Source organism: Serinus canaria, chromosome 12 (genome assembly GCF_022539315.1).
Source record: "Serinus canaria isolate serCan28SL12 chromosome 12, serCan2020, whole genome shotgun sequence".
Taxonomy (NCBI): domain Eukaryota; kingdom Metazoa; phylum Chordata; class Aves; order Passeriformes; family Fringillidae; genus Serinus; species Serinus canaria.
Window position 1 is genome coordinate 4,712,247 of NC_066326.1, and position 16,045 is coordinate 4,728,291.

At 45.3% G+C, this 16,045-nt stretch overlaps 1 protein-coding gene across 6 annotated transcripts in view; it reads left to right on the forward strand.

Annotated features, from left to right (window-relative positions):
• The window catches only part of FRMD4B (FERM domain containing 4B), a 131,320-nt gene that overhangs the window by 99,066 nt on the left and 16,209 nt on the right, over positions 1-16,045 (forward strand). For all 6 annotated transcript variants that reach the window (XM_050979269.1, XM_050979270.1, XM_030228037.2 and 3 more), the window contains exons 8-11: positions 5,133-5,216; positions 6,411-6,476; positions 7,532-7,589; positions 8,499-8,585. In XM_050979269.1, the coding sequence (XP_050835226.1) occupies positions 5,133-5,216; positions 6,411-6,476; positions 7,532-7,589; positions 8,499-8,585 (295 nt within the window). The remainder of the gene's footprint in view (positions 1-5,132; positions 5,217-6,410; positions 6,477-7,531; positions 7,590-8,498; positions 8,586-16,045) is intronic.

A 16,045-nucleotide genomic window follows, 5' to 3' on the forward strand; every position in this document is an offset into this window, starting at 1 on the left:
TCATCTCTGAGGGTAAGGAATGGGAGCACCTTGGAGACCTTGGTGGCATTTCTCTGAGTCTGGTCACTTGAGGAAGTCACTTGAGGAGCAGCACAGGGTGTTCTTGTACAATTTGGTGCAAAGGAATTTGGTGGTCATTTTAAAGAAATAGGGCTGTTACTGACATCAGCTGAATGATCTGATCCTCTGAAACTCTTGATTGTCAAGCTTTCAAGCATCTGCTCTAATTTTGTGCTGTTTTGGAGTATTTATTTTGCTAGCTCCAAATATCTTGAAGAGAGTGAGGTGACAAATCCTGATAGAAATGTTTTGAATCATCTTCATGATGTAGGGTAATAGTGTTTCATACTGTTGCCATGCAGCTGCACATTTCCCTGAATCTCATATGTATTCTCAAATTTGCTGATATTTAGGGGTCCATGAAATAACTTTCAGGTTAATTTTGAGAGGCTGATTTACATTTTCTACAGGCAAGGCCTGTGCCTTGCCTGTAGAAAATGTAAATCAGCCTCTCAAAATTCTCTAAATTCTACCTGTGCTATGCCTAAAATTCATTTCAAGAATTTACTGAACTTAAGATGTTCAGGAGAACCTGGGAGTGACTTATTCCAATGATCCTGTAGCAACATGAGAAAGTATTTGTGTGAGGTCAAGGAACTCCAAGAATAAAGTTGCTCTACAATGCACTTTCCCTGGTGATAAATTTGTACCTTATAACATGTTATAAACACAATTCAGCAGAGGCAGACACACCTGCCCTTGCTTTAGTCAGTTAAGAGTTGTCTGAAGTCCTGTCCTCATCGAGTTGTTAATATTTACAAAGAATCTGTGGGCTGATAAGCCTCCTTGCTGTAGTCCCATATATGCCTTTTGCTGCTGGGTGTGTTGCTTGCTCTTCATGTTTTGTTACTCTCATTAACCACATCTTACTCCATCTAAGCTCTTACCTGCTTTAGCAAGGGGCATAAGCTGGTTTTTGACAGTAGGTGCAGGGAAACCTATTGACAAATGGTCCTAATTAGCACAGTTGTGTAAATCTTTGCCTGGCAGGGAGTGTTGTATCATTCCATTACAAGCTGTCAAGATGCACTTTCTGGGGGCATAAATATGTAACTCTTTTTTAATTTTCAGTAATGTGCTCTAGGCAGAGCATGCCACAATGGTCTGGCTTGGTTCCTTCATGGATTTTTGGTGGGGGTTTTAGCCAGATGCCAAAAATCTCACTGTAACATCAGCAGGGTGTAGGAAGTTCCTGAGATTGGTCCTGTTTTGCTGCTGGAGTTTCAAGTGGGAACTCCTACTATGATACATGATTAAATATTTTTAATCATGTTATTGGGTTATTTTAGAGTCAAGCTCCCTCTCCATAGAGCTAGCACTGACGAGCAGGGCGTGCTGGGGACAGCATCTTGCCCAATGTTTGATCATGTTGGGACAGAGAATTAATTATGGGCAGTACCAGGAGTGCAAGTTGAGGTTCAGTCTGAGTAGGCTCTGATGCAGATTTTCATTATTTCCATTTGCACTGCCCAGATTGATTCAATTCAGTTTGTATCTGCCAGAGAGAAACTCCTGTTTAGAGGGTGGAATAGGAAGGAAAGGGTCTGTCTGCTGCTTTTGTTTAATTCTTCTCCATAGTGGAAAAATACTTGAGTTGAGAGTTTCCTATATTCTCCTCCTGGGGAATAAACAAACCTTTTGCCAAAAAATGTTCAGTCCCATTGACTCTGGGCAGTTTATGTATTGAAATTATGCCAAAAAACCACCAGTCCAGAAACCCCCTCTGTAGCAGGGGTCAGATTAAATGAAAGTTGGGCCTCCCCATCCCGACAGCCACATCCTCCTCCTGGTGGGAACCCACCATGGACGTGCCAGATACAGCACTGGGTGTTTGGCTGGCAGATAGTGGGGCTGGTGGGACGTCTGGAGCCGGGGCTGTCTGCCCTGGGATTGCTCTATCATCTCGTGGTCCTTGTGAAACCAAACAGGAACAGGTCATAACTCAAACCGCCGCTCCTGCTATCGGGAGTTGTCACCTCTGGGGAACAGCTGGGTCTCAGAGGGCTTGGGAAAGTGATCCTGAAGGTCAAGGGGAGACTTGCTTGGTGCAGATGAAGTGATAATGGACTCTGTGGAAGGAGGGGGAGGACCATTTGAGGCTTTTATTATCCCTGAAGCCGTGAATCATCCCAAACGCTAATCCTGGGGCGTGCAGTCAGCAGATCCAGGCTGCTGCGTGCCAGCCTGCACTGTCTGAAGGCATCCAGCCTGCAGGAGCTGTGCCCTGTCTCTCCCAGGTCTTTTACATTTTTCTAGGATTGTTTCATGCTTGATCTTACAATTATGCAGGGGGAAAAAAATCCTCCTGTTGCTTCTCAGAGTTTCAGACCTTATAAGTCCATTTGGATGGACTTCTCCCAGTGCTTGTGGATGGGATGGTGTCTGAACCTCAGGGTGTGAAGTTGGGTCCTGTGAGGAAGACAAGTCCCAGGAGCCAATTTTGCCTCATAAAATCAGTGTTATTGCGAGAAATTGGATGGGTTTGTAGGCTGGCAGAAGAAGAGAGAAGGCCCAGCTCTGCTGTAAGCTGTCCTAGCTCCGTGGCCCCTGCCTGCTGACAGTCTGCAGCAGGGCTGTGGTTCTGGGTCAGTGCTGCAGGGACGTGCCCCCTGTCATGGCACAGACCTGGTGACAGCCCTTTCATCTCTGCATGCCCCAGCTCAGAGCCTGCAGGCCCTCCTTGGAGGCAGCTTTGCTGGCTGGCCCTCAAAATTTAAATTCAGTGGTAGACATTTCCATATTGATGAGCTGCTACTCATCACTCAGGCTTAACTAGCACCCTTCTTTTGGCATTGATGAGGATAAAGTTGCTGTTTAGCCACATCTGGAGAAGCAAGGGGCCCGAAAACCAAACAGGAAGGCGAGTAGTGCTCTTGGAGGCTGCAAGTGTTGCAGAAGGTGGCATTTCAGAGCATGGGAGATGCAGCTGCCAGGATTTGTGGCATTTCTGCAGACTCTCAGTGATGGGGAGGCTCCTGGCCCTGTAATGGATGGGGAAGGAGAGTTTGGGACCTCTCTACCTGTGCGGAGTGGTGACAGCTGGGTGTCAGCTGTCCCCTGCTCTGCCAGAGCTCAGCCCTGGCTCCCCAGCATCAGCCTGCTTACTGCCTCAGCCCTTAAAACCAGGTCACTAAATAAGGGTGTAATGACCACCCATTAAGCCTCTGATTATGAATATGGGGCTGAGAATCTACATTTACAGAAACAGCTCTTTTGTTTGGTAAAAATTAGCTATTTTGTTAGTACTTCCTTCTAAAACCTCTTCTCCTTCTCTGTGGTTCCCTGCCAACTCTGCCTGCTAGAGCAGCCATTGCAGTGATAATCAGGTTTAAAAATAGGAGGAAAATTGTGGTTTAATTATCAATTACCCTGTGAGTCCATGATTGAAGTTGGACAGGACCTTGGAGAGCCAAGTCATTCTGTTTTAAGAGGGAGTTCAGGCCATGTTGTAGTTTTTTGTTGTTGTTGGTTGTTGTTTTGGTTTTTTGGGGTTTTTTGTGTGTAGTTCTTTTTTGGTTGGTTGGTTTTGGGTTTTTTGTTTTTTGGGGATTTTTTGTTTGGTTGGTTTTTTTGTGTTTTGGTTTGGTTTTTTTTTTAATCTTTGCTCTGGTTTCTGAGGCTTCAGAAGACCTGCTCTCTGTCTGCTTTTCCATGTGACCCTACAAACCCCTGGTAATCTGCCTTCTCTCTGCAAGCTGAGATGTCCTGCAGCCTTTTGATCCCATCAAAATGGGTTTGCTAGGGGTGAATAAAACTCAGCTTTTGTGAGCATTGGCTGTATTTGAGTGCTGGAAGGAGAGATCCTGATTTTCTACCCAGCTGTCTCTGTTTGTGGCACTTGGGTGCTGGCCAGCTTGCAAAGAAAAATGGATATTCCTGGCAGAAGAGTGCAGCAACCAGCACTCCTCGGTGCTAATTGAGCCCTTCTTGGCAGCTTCATCAAAGAAGTTGAAGAATAAATAGGCTGTTGATTGAACTGCTTCCTTGTCCCCAGAGGTGGTCCCCCTTACTCAGGGCTGAGGCTCATTGTCAGGGCTGGGGAAGAGCCTTGCAGAGCGATTAGCCCGTGCTCCCGAGGAACAAAAAAACAACAAAACAAAAAAACCTTTCATCTCCTGCGTTTTCCACGTGGCATCTGGGAGATGGAGAGGTGGGAGGGGGGGTTGCTGTGTCCTCCTGTGCAGAGCTCCATCCTCAGTGCCCATGGCAAAGGGGGACGTAGCTGTGATAAAAACTCTGGCAGCTCAGTCTGACAAGAAGAGAGGTTGGGAGCAGAACAACACCTTCAAGGAAAACCTGGGCAAAGTTGAGGCAGATGCTGATGGACGTGACTGGTGCATTCTTTGCATAGAAAAGTCGTGTTGGTGCTTGCTGGTGCTGAAGGCATGCAGAAATCCTGCCCAGATGGGGCGTGCAGGTTTCAGCTGATTAACTAATGGACCGTGTGAGGAGAAAATATGAACCATTTTACTGAGGCCTGTAAATAAGTTTTAAATATTCTGCCGGGGTTTTGTGGTGACAAATTGCATTCATGTACTTCAGCCCCCCATGTATTTCATTTCAGGTTGAGCCTAGAGTCCAGAATATTTGAACTTTCTGTACAATAGGCAGTCCAGGAGAACCATTTTCACTGGAAATATTTGAAAGTGTATGAACTGAAACCGTTTGTTTTGAATCAGATCACTGTAAAACTTCTGTGATTTAACAAATACCACGCTGCTTCAGGAAATGTATTGTTAAAGACAGAGCAGAACTTAGCACTGCAAACCTTACTTTTGGGCTTTCCTGCAGCTGTTTCAGGGCTCATTCTGCACTCAGCAAATAGAGTGAGGGTGTGCAAGATAAATATTGATACGGTGGTGGCCTGAGCATCACGTGTGTGTATAACGAGCATGACACCATATCCATCACTGCCATCTGAGAGGGCATCTAGAGTTACGTTGCCATGACAGCCTGACATGGGGCAGCACTCCACATTTGTGAGCAGCAAATACAGCCCTTCCTTCTGCCCAAACTAATGAGTCCATCTCTGATTCACTAGCACTGACTCTGGGCCATTTTTGCTTTTTCAGTGATGAGAACACTAGAAAAGACTTGAAGACACTGCCTGTCTTTCCTACCAAGACACTGCAGGAGCATCCATCACTTGCTTACTGGTGAGCTGTTTAATTTAAAATGTAAATCATTGCTATGAATGATAACAAGATCACTTTTAAGCAGTTTGCAAACGCCTCTAAAAGTTTTCAGCCCAGGACATGGAGTTATTTGCTCATGTTCAAGCATTTCCAGTTTTTAGAAGATTATAAATTATGCAAGATCTGATGCAAATTCCTCCTTGAAAGTTTGCTCAAATTCAATTGCTGTGTCAGAAACTGCTGGATCAGAGTATGAGGGGACCCTGCAATAGAAGGAGCTGAAGTCTGAACTCCAGCCAGGCCTGGGTTTGCAGAGAGCACCTCAGTCTTCATCTGTCACACAGTGGAGCCTTTGTGGTGGGCTGACCTTTGCTGGCTGCCAGCTGCCCACCCAGCTCCTCTCCACAGGACAGGGAAAGAAAATAGTCTAGAAAGGCTAGAAAGAGAAAGACAGTTCCAACTCTGGGGCTTGAATTTGCTGTCAAGGAACACAGCATTTAGGATGAATCAGTGATATTGTTTCCTTGGAATTTATGCCCTTTGTGCAAACTCAACCTCCTCATTTGTTTTGGTTTTTAATGCTTGATGTGTACGTGATGGATTTTCAAGTGTACCATGCTTGCTTATTATTTGTTTGTCTCTGAATGAATACTCCTGGGTTTTTTCTTTGCTTTCAAGTGTCTTGACACAGAAATGCATATTTTATTTCACATTCCTCCGAAACAAAATGTTGAAATATGTAACAGGAAAAATGCAAAAAGGTCATTGCTGACAAATGTGTGGTTTTTTTCACCTATGAAATGTCAGGGGGAGAAAATAGACGAGAATGAAAACAGCTCTGGTTGAACTTCTTCTGTCTTACATATGGAGCATTAACCAGCCTTTGAAGGTTGGGTCCTTTGGAACATTAGGATGAATTTCCACAATTAGCACCATTCTTCTGCAGCAGCATCTGCAGCAGAACAGGCTGGTCTGAAATGGCTCATTAATGAGTCTGGAAGGCAGGATGTGATGGTGGGGATCAGCCAGGCAGCTCCATGCTGCCTAATGAAGGGTGGGAAAGAAATCAGCAAGAACCAGAATGCAAACTGGAGCAAGGAACAGGCAGGGTGACCCTTCTCTGCATGCTGAGCAGGTGGCTGAGCTTCGACAGATGTCTTCGCACATGAACAAAGTCACTGAGCCTCTAAATTGGGTTTTGTGCTTGGTTTGCAGTGAGGACAGAGTAATTGAGCATTATACACAAATTAAAGGTCTGACCAGAGGACAAGCCATTGTTCAGTGAGTATGACACTTGTTAATTTGTGAAGATGATATTTTTACTTTTCTCCTGTTCTTTTTTGGTTGAGAAATGGCAAGGCAGACTCTTCGGGTCATTATTGCCTGCAAATGATGTCGTGTGTATCTGTCAGGTTCTCTTTTTATTGAGTTACATTGCAAAGTGGAATTATTTGAAGTCTCACATTTCACAGGCTTGCAGTTCAGCATTTGTGCAGTCATTTGGGTACCTCAAATACAAAATAAATTGTTTGGACCTTACTTTATTGGAAGATTCTTCTCCATACCCTGCCTGCCATCAATTAATTTCCACTCCAAACTCTTAAGGGTGCATATTACCCTAAGTCCTGTAAGAAATTCTGAAATGTTCAGAATTTGGCTTTCAAAACATCAAGGTCTTCCAAGCTGCCCACTGAGCCTGTGGAATTGTATTTTTCATTTACCATTAATATTTACTGTTCTTCCTACATGCAGCTGCAGTGGGATGGGTTATGAGATGTTTGAGATGATGGCCATGACTGCACAGTGCAGACTCCTTGCAGCTTTTCTCACGTACCTCAGTGCCTGTAAATCTGTCCCAATAATTTGTGGTCTTTTTTCAGTAGAAGCAAGGGAAAAATGGTCTGTTCAGTGGTTTTCTGAATTGCCTCATGAAACAGTTGTACAATGGCATAAACATAATCATTTGGAGCCTGTCCTTTGTAACCAGAGCTTCATAATGGAATAATGATAGGCAGATCTTTACTGCCAACATTTCCCAAAAGGCTCACATGTTCAGTTCAGAATTTTTGCTTTCAGTTCTGTGATCTTCTGATAAAAGATTGAATTTTCTGTTGTATGAGAGATTTTCCTTTTGCTTTAGCTGGGCCAAAGTACCCCATCTTTCCCCAAGCCAAGATGCTAAGTTTTTTCTGAAAATATGGGCATTCAGCTATTAAGGCCTTCAAAATATGCAGATGATAAATGACGTGTCCTGGATGCATGTGTGAAAAAAATCTGTTAATAGATATTACTTCCTCCAAAGAAAATAATCTGATATGCTATAAATCTGTCTGCAGGTACATGAAAGTGGTAGAAGCTTTGCCAACATATGGAGTTCATTACTATGGAGTAAAGGTCAGTAACTGACTACAGATAATGTGATTGCTGAGCTTATTATGAGGGATTGCATTCCTAAAGGAGCAGTTGCATGATTCAGTGCCCTCCTATCAGTATGGAACCCCACAGTTTTCAACCTCTGTAATTTTTCCCCATTCAATGTACTTTAAAAATTGTTTCCAGACAGCAGAAAGGAATCTTTGTAAAACCTTATGCAATCCTATCAGGAGCTAAATTCCTATCATCTTAATTAAACTGGATATCACTTCTAGACTTGAAGCAGTTAATAGTTTCCCCAGAGACATTAATCAAGATTAGAAAAATAGAATGTGGAAAAGACTCCTCCTAAGTGGCAGGTGATTAGTGGTGCATGCTTGGAGTGGGGAGATGCTGAGAAATACTTTTGGAGAGTGATGGAAATGCACCATTTATTCCCACTTGTAGAGCAGAGCCCGGGGCCACAGTGTTTTGTGCAGAAGAGCTCAGCAGAGATGATGTCTCCTTACTTTTGAGTCATGGCCATGACTGTGGTACCTGAGAAGCTGATTTTTTGTGCTGGTGTCTCCTCCTGTGGCTGTCCATGCCTGAATTCAGTGGTAGTAGCAGTCATTGGCCACAGTTTTTTCCTGTCCCCTGTCCTTCCCCTTCACAGCCACTCCTCCAGCAGTGACACCTGGTTGTTTCAGCAGCACTCTTGCTTTTCTGCCCACGTTGCACAGCCACCACCTGGGTTTGTGCCTCTGCCTCAGAAGGCAGAGGGAGGAAGCTTCCACCTTCACCCCAGCAATCCACTTCACCTCAGTTTGTTTGCCAGAAATTCCTTGTTCTGTACCTACTTGTACTTGTCACAGAGTGAACAGGGCTGTAATCTTGGAATTGCCTCATTCCTAAGTAGCTCTTGGTTGACGTAGACGTCCCATTTTTCAGGATAAACAAGGAATCCCGTGGTGGCTTGGAATAAGCTACAAAGGAATCGGCCAGTACGACTTACAAGACAAAGTTAAGCCCAGAAAAGTAAGTTTTTTTGCATCTGATTTTTTTGTGGGGGGGAACATGGTATGGTGTTGCATGTCAGAATATACTCTTTTAAGCTGTTGCTTATTAGACTGGTGGGCAAAAGACCAAAGGCTGGAGGCAGAAGGAGATTTCTGCTGGCACTGAGGCAGTAAATCTCTCCCTCTCCTAGATAGTGGAAACTCCCTTTGGGAGCTTTGGCTCGTGTGTCTTGAGTTTGGTGGTCTCAGGATGGGGATTTTGGCAGCCCCCAGGGATAACTACAGAAATATGAAGCAGTTGAGTTTCTGCAAGGCAGTGTTTTCACTTCACTTTTGTAGGTGGTTTTTTTGTGCATGAAGCATAAAAGGCTCCACTGATACAGGCAGAATATGAGGGGAACTGCATGAAATGGAAGGCTTGTTGAAGTGTGTGTTTCCATCAATTCTAAGGGGAAATTGAGAATAAATGCCAAGTACTGGAGTTCATTCTTCTCCTTCTCCAACCCACTGCTTCCCAGTGTGTCTTCACTAAAACATCTGAGCCATGAGGGGATGGAGACCTGGGAGTTTGCTGTTCTTCTTTCCCCAGGAATGATCTGGGCAGGAGTTCACATGAAGCTGTGCTCCCTGCCAGGGAATTTTTACATTTGCAAAATGATATTGTTTAGTGTATTGGTGCCAAAAATCACAGCTTAACAAAATTTCCTTGTTAAAGAGTAATCCCCCCCCTTCAAGCTTCCAGCTTGATCTTCTTTTTTTCCAGAGCAGGCTATGACTTGGTTTCTTTTGGTGTATTTATGTACCTGTGTGTTCAAGAGGGAGCTCTCATGTCCTTCCTTTGCTTTGTTTAGTAAAATGCAGAGTTTTATCCCAGGTGTCCCTTCCTATGCCTGTACTAAAAGACACTAACACAGGAGGGACCCTTTGTAAATCAAGTCAACTTGATGAAGCTATTGAATGTCAAAGGAGAGCATCAAGGAGGTCCTCTTGCCCTTAAGCACTTCCCTGATTTTAGGCAACATCTATAAGATTTTCCAGCCAGGAAAAGATCATTCTGCAGCCAAGATGTCCAGCTGTGACCAGCAGTGCTCTCCAAGAAAATGGAGCCTGCCTGGCTGAAAGCTTTGCTTGGCCAAGCATTTTTTATGCTTGTGGGATTTCAGTTTACAACATCTACCAGGCAGATTAAGAAAATTTTTTAAGGTCAGCAGGGCCCAGATACCAAGTCACACCCTGCTACAGTTAGTTATGAGGCGTTGTCTTTGAATGCAGCAGGAGTTGTGTTTAAGAAAAATAAAATAAAAACCAGAGGTCATCTCTGCAGTGGAAGCATTACAGTGGAAATGAGAATAGTTGTTGGCTTCACTGAAATTATAATTAAACAACAGGGGATAGAGATTTAAAGGGAAGGTGAGAGAGAGGAGCCTAAATGCAGGTGGAAGGTTTAATTACATTAAGCTCATTAAAACTGTGGGAATGGATATGGCTGTAGTATCCTTAAGGATTTGCCTGGTGTCAGTGCAAAGGGACAAAAATGATGTAAGCCACAGCTTGTCCTGAGCCATGACTGCCTTTAACAAGTGGGTAAATATACAAATATATGAAAAATGTTTCAGGGTTTGAAATACAAAGTGCACTTTGGGTAAGGGATTGGAATCAGATCACTTTTGGGAGGAAAAGCAGACATCAGGTCTAGAGGGGTACCCACACCCAGACTTGGGTTTGGAGTTAAAATGCTGAGATACTGCTGCTTATTTCAGTGTAACTCCAGCCCTGCTGCCTGTGAGGCAGCAAATAGAAGTTCCTTTTAATCAGTGTTGTTGTTTGTTCATGTTTATGCATGCATCAGAATTTATTTCAGAGAGAGAAGAGTATGGACAGCTTGCCTGAGTCTCCCAGGAGTCTCTGGAGCAGCAGGCAGGAGGGGAAGAGGCATGTGAGCTGTTTTTGTCTTTTGGAGCAGCAGTGCTAGTTTTGCTGGATTTAGCAGAATTTTCTTGCTTTGCTTTTTGGGAATGGAGCCAAACTCACAACTGCCGTGTGCTGGTGTTATCCAGCTGTTTATACCAGGGATCAAAACTGCTGTTGTGTTTATCCCCAGCCATCTGGGAAAGAGCATCCTCATTGTGCTCCACTTCTCCAGTTGGTGATGTTTAAATATACATGCAGCTGATAGATAAATAGAGAATAACAAAAGGGAAAGGCTGAGTCCAAGTCTAATGAAAACCAAGTTGGCCTTCCTGAATTTTAAAGCTACAAATGATGTCTGAGTGTGCAAACCTCTCTGACATTGGTTGTGATGGGAAAGCTGCAGCATTTTGGATGGGAGGCTTTAACAGGACTTGGTGTCTGTGCCACAGTGAATTCACATCAGGGGGATTTATTCTGCTCTCTGTCTTTTCTGCAGTGCTGTCAGGTGTGTTTGCTTCACCACAGAATCACAGGCATCTTGCAAGAGCCAAGTCCATATTTAGAATAAAATTTTACTATTAATAATAGAAATAAAATCTACGTTAGTTGCACCACTTAATGGAGGATCAGTTAAATCCAAAGAAATGTAACCACCCTCTTAAAAAAGTGAAATCTTTTGGCCTTATCCAAGTAGGTCTTCAGGCAAAGACAGCTAAATCCGAGCCTTGGAGCGCAGTGGTTATCCCAAGATTTTGTTATTGGATCAACACCAGTGTGTGGAGTCCAAGGCTGAGAGCTCCTCACAGGAAGGAACTTGCAGGAGAGTTCCTGGGTGAAGCAATCTCCAGATCCCTATCAGCCAGCCCTGCCAGGGCTGAGGGGAGCCTGGTGTGTGACTGGGGCTGGACCTGGAGAACCTGCCCTGGCTGTCTGTCTGTGCAGAGCTGGCTGGGGAGGTTTGGCTCCAGCTATTAATATTTTTCTGGCTAACCTGAGATGGTTTGGGCAAGGGAGTTTGGTTGCTCCAAGTCACTCCTGGGAGCTTGTGTTGGTTTGGGAGCAGTTTCTGGAAAAGCCCAAGTGTTCCCCATCACCCAGGACTGCCAGCTGAGGCACTGAGGGAAGCACTGTGCTCCAGCTCTCTAACAGACTGAAAAGGGAGAATTATTTTGTGTATCATTTATGAACATTGTCTTTGTAGATAAAAGCAGTGGCTCCACACAGGCTGGAGGTTATACTGAGCTCACTTGATTATCATCCTGAAGTCTCACAGGGCACTAAAACAGACTGGATTTGGCAACTCTTGTTCAGATTTGAGCTCAGACCTGGGATTAGCTCTGCAGTCCTGCTGCTTTGCAAACATATTCTCTTTCAGTTGCAGTTAATATTGAGAGTCACCTCCTGCTTGGAGAAGTGCCTCTGCTTGCTGTGAGGTGGCATGCCAAGATCCTGTCCCCAGTATCCTCTGAATCAATCAGGAAAAGCCTAAAACAGGTCCCAGGACTTTGTTTGTCATTTCAAGCCAGAATAGATCTCCCTTTATCTCTACCCTGTTCTTCTCACTGGTGAGATAAACAATGTAAGTCTTGTTAATGGAGGGTGTATTAAGGCATGAGTTGAGTTTATTCTGCGTTCAGCCAATATGTGAGGATCCTCTGAGGGCTGCAGAAGGCAGCTTGCTGGCTCTTTGACTTGTTCTCCCACTTCATTGTGTTTCTGTGGGCGACTCCCTCGTGATGAATTAACTCTCTTATCTGAAGAGAAGAACTAATCTTGCTGTGGTGTTTCAAATGTCCAAGAATATAGTTTCTACTGCCTGATGTCTTGACTGCATTGTGTTCTCAGAAGTGTTTTTGTTAGCATATACTCGTTTTGAATTGGGGAATGTTCATCACAGGATGGTGTGGGCTGGAAGGAACCTGAAAGATCATCTCATTTCAACCCTCCTGTCATGTCAGGGACACCTTCCACTGTCCCAGGGTGCTCCAAACCCCAACCAACCAGGCCTTGGACACTCCAGGGATCCAGGGGCAGCCACATCTTCTCTGGGTACCTTGTGCCAGTGCCTCAGCACCTTCACAATATTGCTGGCTGGATTTAACAATTTCAGGGCTTTAGCCTTCCAAACCAGACCCCTGGCTGCTCAGACAATTTCTCTGTATTTCTCCCTCCCTCTGTAGGGGTCTTTTTGTGAATGAGTTTGTCCAGGAGCTCTTTGTTCATCCTTGCAAGCGTCCTGACACTTTTTCATTACTTTCTCTTTGTTGGGATGCATTGCTCCTGAGCTCTGAGGAGGAGGTGTTATGATACTTCTTTCTTAATTCAACATATGCTGAGAGTTGATGCTGAAAGTTTTCCCTTGCAGAGCATTTACTTCATGTAAATTTGCTGTCCTGCTCTGCTGAATAGTTCAGAACACAGCAGCATTGGAACAGCCTTCTCAGCAGGCAGCTCTAATTAGGCAGAGATTTCTTTTATGGTGTTTATTTCTCACCAAGCCATTGATTTAGATAGAAGATACTAAATTCACATAATTACTTAAAAAAACACAGGGTTTTTATGAGGCTGCTCTGAAATTCAGATCTTTCCAGATGTGCAAAAAGTTGCTTGAACGTCGCCTGCTGCAAAACACAAATGTTTTGGGGTACTTTGATGTTGAGACATCTCTCAGTCTTATGATGCAAGTGCTGCTGAGGACCAGGCACAAAAGCATCATAAGGTATTAAAAAAATACATGATTGAAAAGGTTTTTAGAGGACTGGTTTAATATTTAAAGGATGAAGGATGCCTGCAGGTGAGCTCTGCCAAGTTACGCTGGCACAGGTGGGAGCTGTCTGCCTCCTTCCCTCAGAAGTTGCTGCAGGTGGGGCAGTTTGGCTCTGCTGCCATCTCCTCAGGTGCCTCCCTCCATGGGCAGGCCCAGCAGCAGTGAAACACAGGATTCCAGCTGAAGGCAGGGTGCCAGACAGCTGAGTGCAGCGGAGGGGCTGAAACACAGCCTGCTCCCAGCGCTGCTGCCAGGGTGGTAATTTCCCTCATCGGGTGGAGTGCATTCCTGTGGGCAGAAATCTTTTATGTTTCCTTGCTCTGAATTGCCAGATTTGTCTGCAGATTGCTGTTCCCAGCCAGTTCCTGAGGTGCTGGTTGCTGAGCCTCCTTGCAGGCACTGCACGTACCACGAGGTGCTTTGGAAGTGCTTCCCGAGGGAAAGGCTGCTGCAAACACTGTGGCATGGCTTGCACTTCCATGCTGACCTTACCCAAAGACCCTTTGGGTGGAAAGCCTGAGATTTGGGTCATTTAGCTCTTGGTCAGAATCTGTCACTAACCTTGGGAACAGTTCTGGCCACGGTGGGCTGGTGCAGCAGCATGTGGCCACACAGCCCTTGCACTCAGCTGTTCTCTGCATTTACACCTGGTTGCAGAAAGAAACTTTGTAAAAAGTACTAAAATATTGTTTTTTAAACAAAATTCATCAGGCTCACAGCAATACTGAGCCAAGAGCCTGAGCAGCTCTCCTGCATGCACGTGTCTTTGGGCAGGGTCTCTGCCAGCTGCTGCCTGCAATCCTGACAGGGCCGTTCTTCTGAGCCAGTTTGCTCCTGCTGTCAGGCCAGGACAAACTTGCATTTTATTCAAAACTGGATGCAAGATCAGCCAGGTGAAAAACCATCTGCTGCTTTTAAGGTGTTTCAGCACTTAGGCATGCCATGTCTCCTTGGGCTGCCTTAGATTATCACGGTTCTTTTTGTGCAGGAGAGAGGGCGATTCCTTTTTGTTCAGTGCTCCCTGGTATCTGGAATTGAATCACAGCAGAAATACAGGGAAGCCTAAACTCGTGGGCTGGAGAAGCAGCAGCTGGGTGGTAGGAGTCTGGCTGGTGCACAGAGGTGCCTGGGTAATGAGATGTGATCAGAGCTGCGCCTCCGCCTTCTACCAAAAAAATCAAAAAAATCAGAAAAACAACCTTGACCAGGCCAAGTTCTACTCAGAGTCAGACAGGCAGCCCCTGGGATGCTCAGTAGTTTTCAGGAGCATTTAAGGATCTGACAACCTACATGGATGGGGAAGGCTATTAAGAAAACATTAATTAGCTCAGGTGGACTTAATCATCTGGTTAAAGGGAACATACATTGCAAAACTTCCACAAAAACATTTTAATTATTCCTAATTGTTCTTCCAGCCCTCAAAAACCAGTTCCAGATTTCCAGATTTTTTTAGCCACTCTTTTGTCTTTAAATATGCATATAGTTTAGGTAAGATTGAAATTAGGAATTATTTAGGAACATGTCTGTACAGGATAGAGACTATTTGAAGGGAGTAGGATATCTTTAGAGCACTGACTGTTTCCTGAGTGTTCTCTTTTGGCCACGAGTTAGAAGAATTTCAGTTGAAGAAAGTTATTACTTTAGTGCTTTGTCCTTGTTTGTATTGAATCCATTTTTCCCTCTTCATGAATCCAAGTGTGTTAGGCAGGAAAGTGCAATACTTTCATTCAGGATTATTTTTATTTGCATCTGCATAAATACTACTGGCTCACAACTTACTCTGAAGCTGTTCATTTAATCACCAGCCTTTTTTTACAAGGACCTGAGTTAGGAGGGTTTATCAGATGAGGTGATAGCTGAGGAGCTTATATTGTTCTTCAGTGAGATAGTTTGAGGACAGGGCACTTTTAGTCTTCAAGAGCAAAGATGCGTCTTGGGTACAACGCCAATTCCCATCTCTGCTGCTGTGGAGCAGCAGAGGGGGGAGCTGCATGCAGTTCTCCCAGACTTTGGGCAAGGAGGCAGAGATGTCTTTGTGCTGAATGTACCCAGCTGCGAATGCTTGGGGCGCCCGTCAGCTCCTTTTGGGCTGGGATGGATCTCACAGGGTGGGGAGGAAATGGAGCAAAGCTCTACCCACATCCTGAGGCAGTTCCATGCAGGTTTTCTTAAAAATGGAAACGCCTTTTTTCTTTTTTTTTTTCCTCTCGCACTGGAAGTGCGAGAAAATCCTGATGTCAGATTTGAACAGACCCCCGTGTCCCTCTGCCAGGGCAGGCGGCTGCTCCAGGTGCTGGGGCTGCTGCGTTTTGCCCTCCTGGCAAACGCGACCCTCCTCACCTTGGGACAGGTGCTCCGTTTTCCCGCAACCCTTAGGAATGTCGAGCGCATCCGGAGGGGAAAAACCCAAAGGAAGTGATAAAGGGGACGGGGAATCATCCCTCGCCACGATAAGAGGCGCAGCGAGGCAGTTTTTTTTCCAGAGGTCATGTTTGAAGCACGCCCATGGTTTTTACGAGCGTGGGAGCGGGCGGCCGGGAACGCCGGGATGATGCTTCTGGTTGAACCTGCTGCCTCTGGGTGTGAGTCAAGGCTGGCGGGGCCGGGACACTGCACCGCGGGGACCCCGGGCAGCCCCCACGGCCCTGGCCCCTACAGGCACCCGGGGGGCTCCAAGGGGGGCAGCCCCTCGGTAGAATCCTCCTCGTTCGCTCCGCTCTTGGGTTTTCCCTTTATTTGGGGAAAGGGGTGTGGGAGGCGCGGCAGCGGAGCGGGTGGGTGGTGATGTCAGGCGTGTGTCA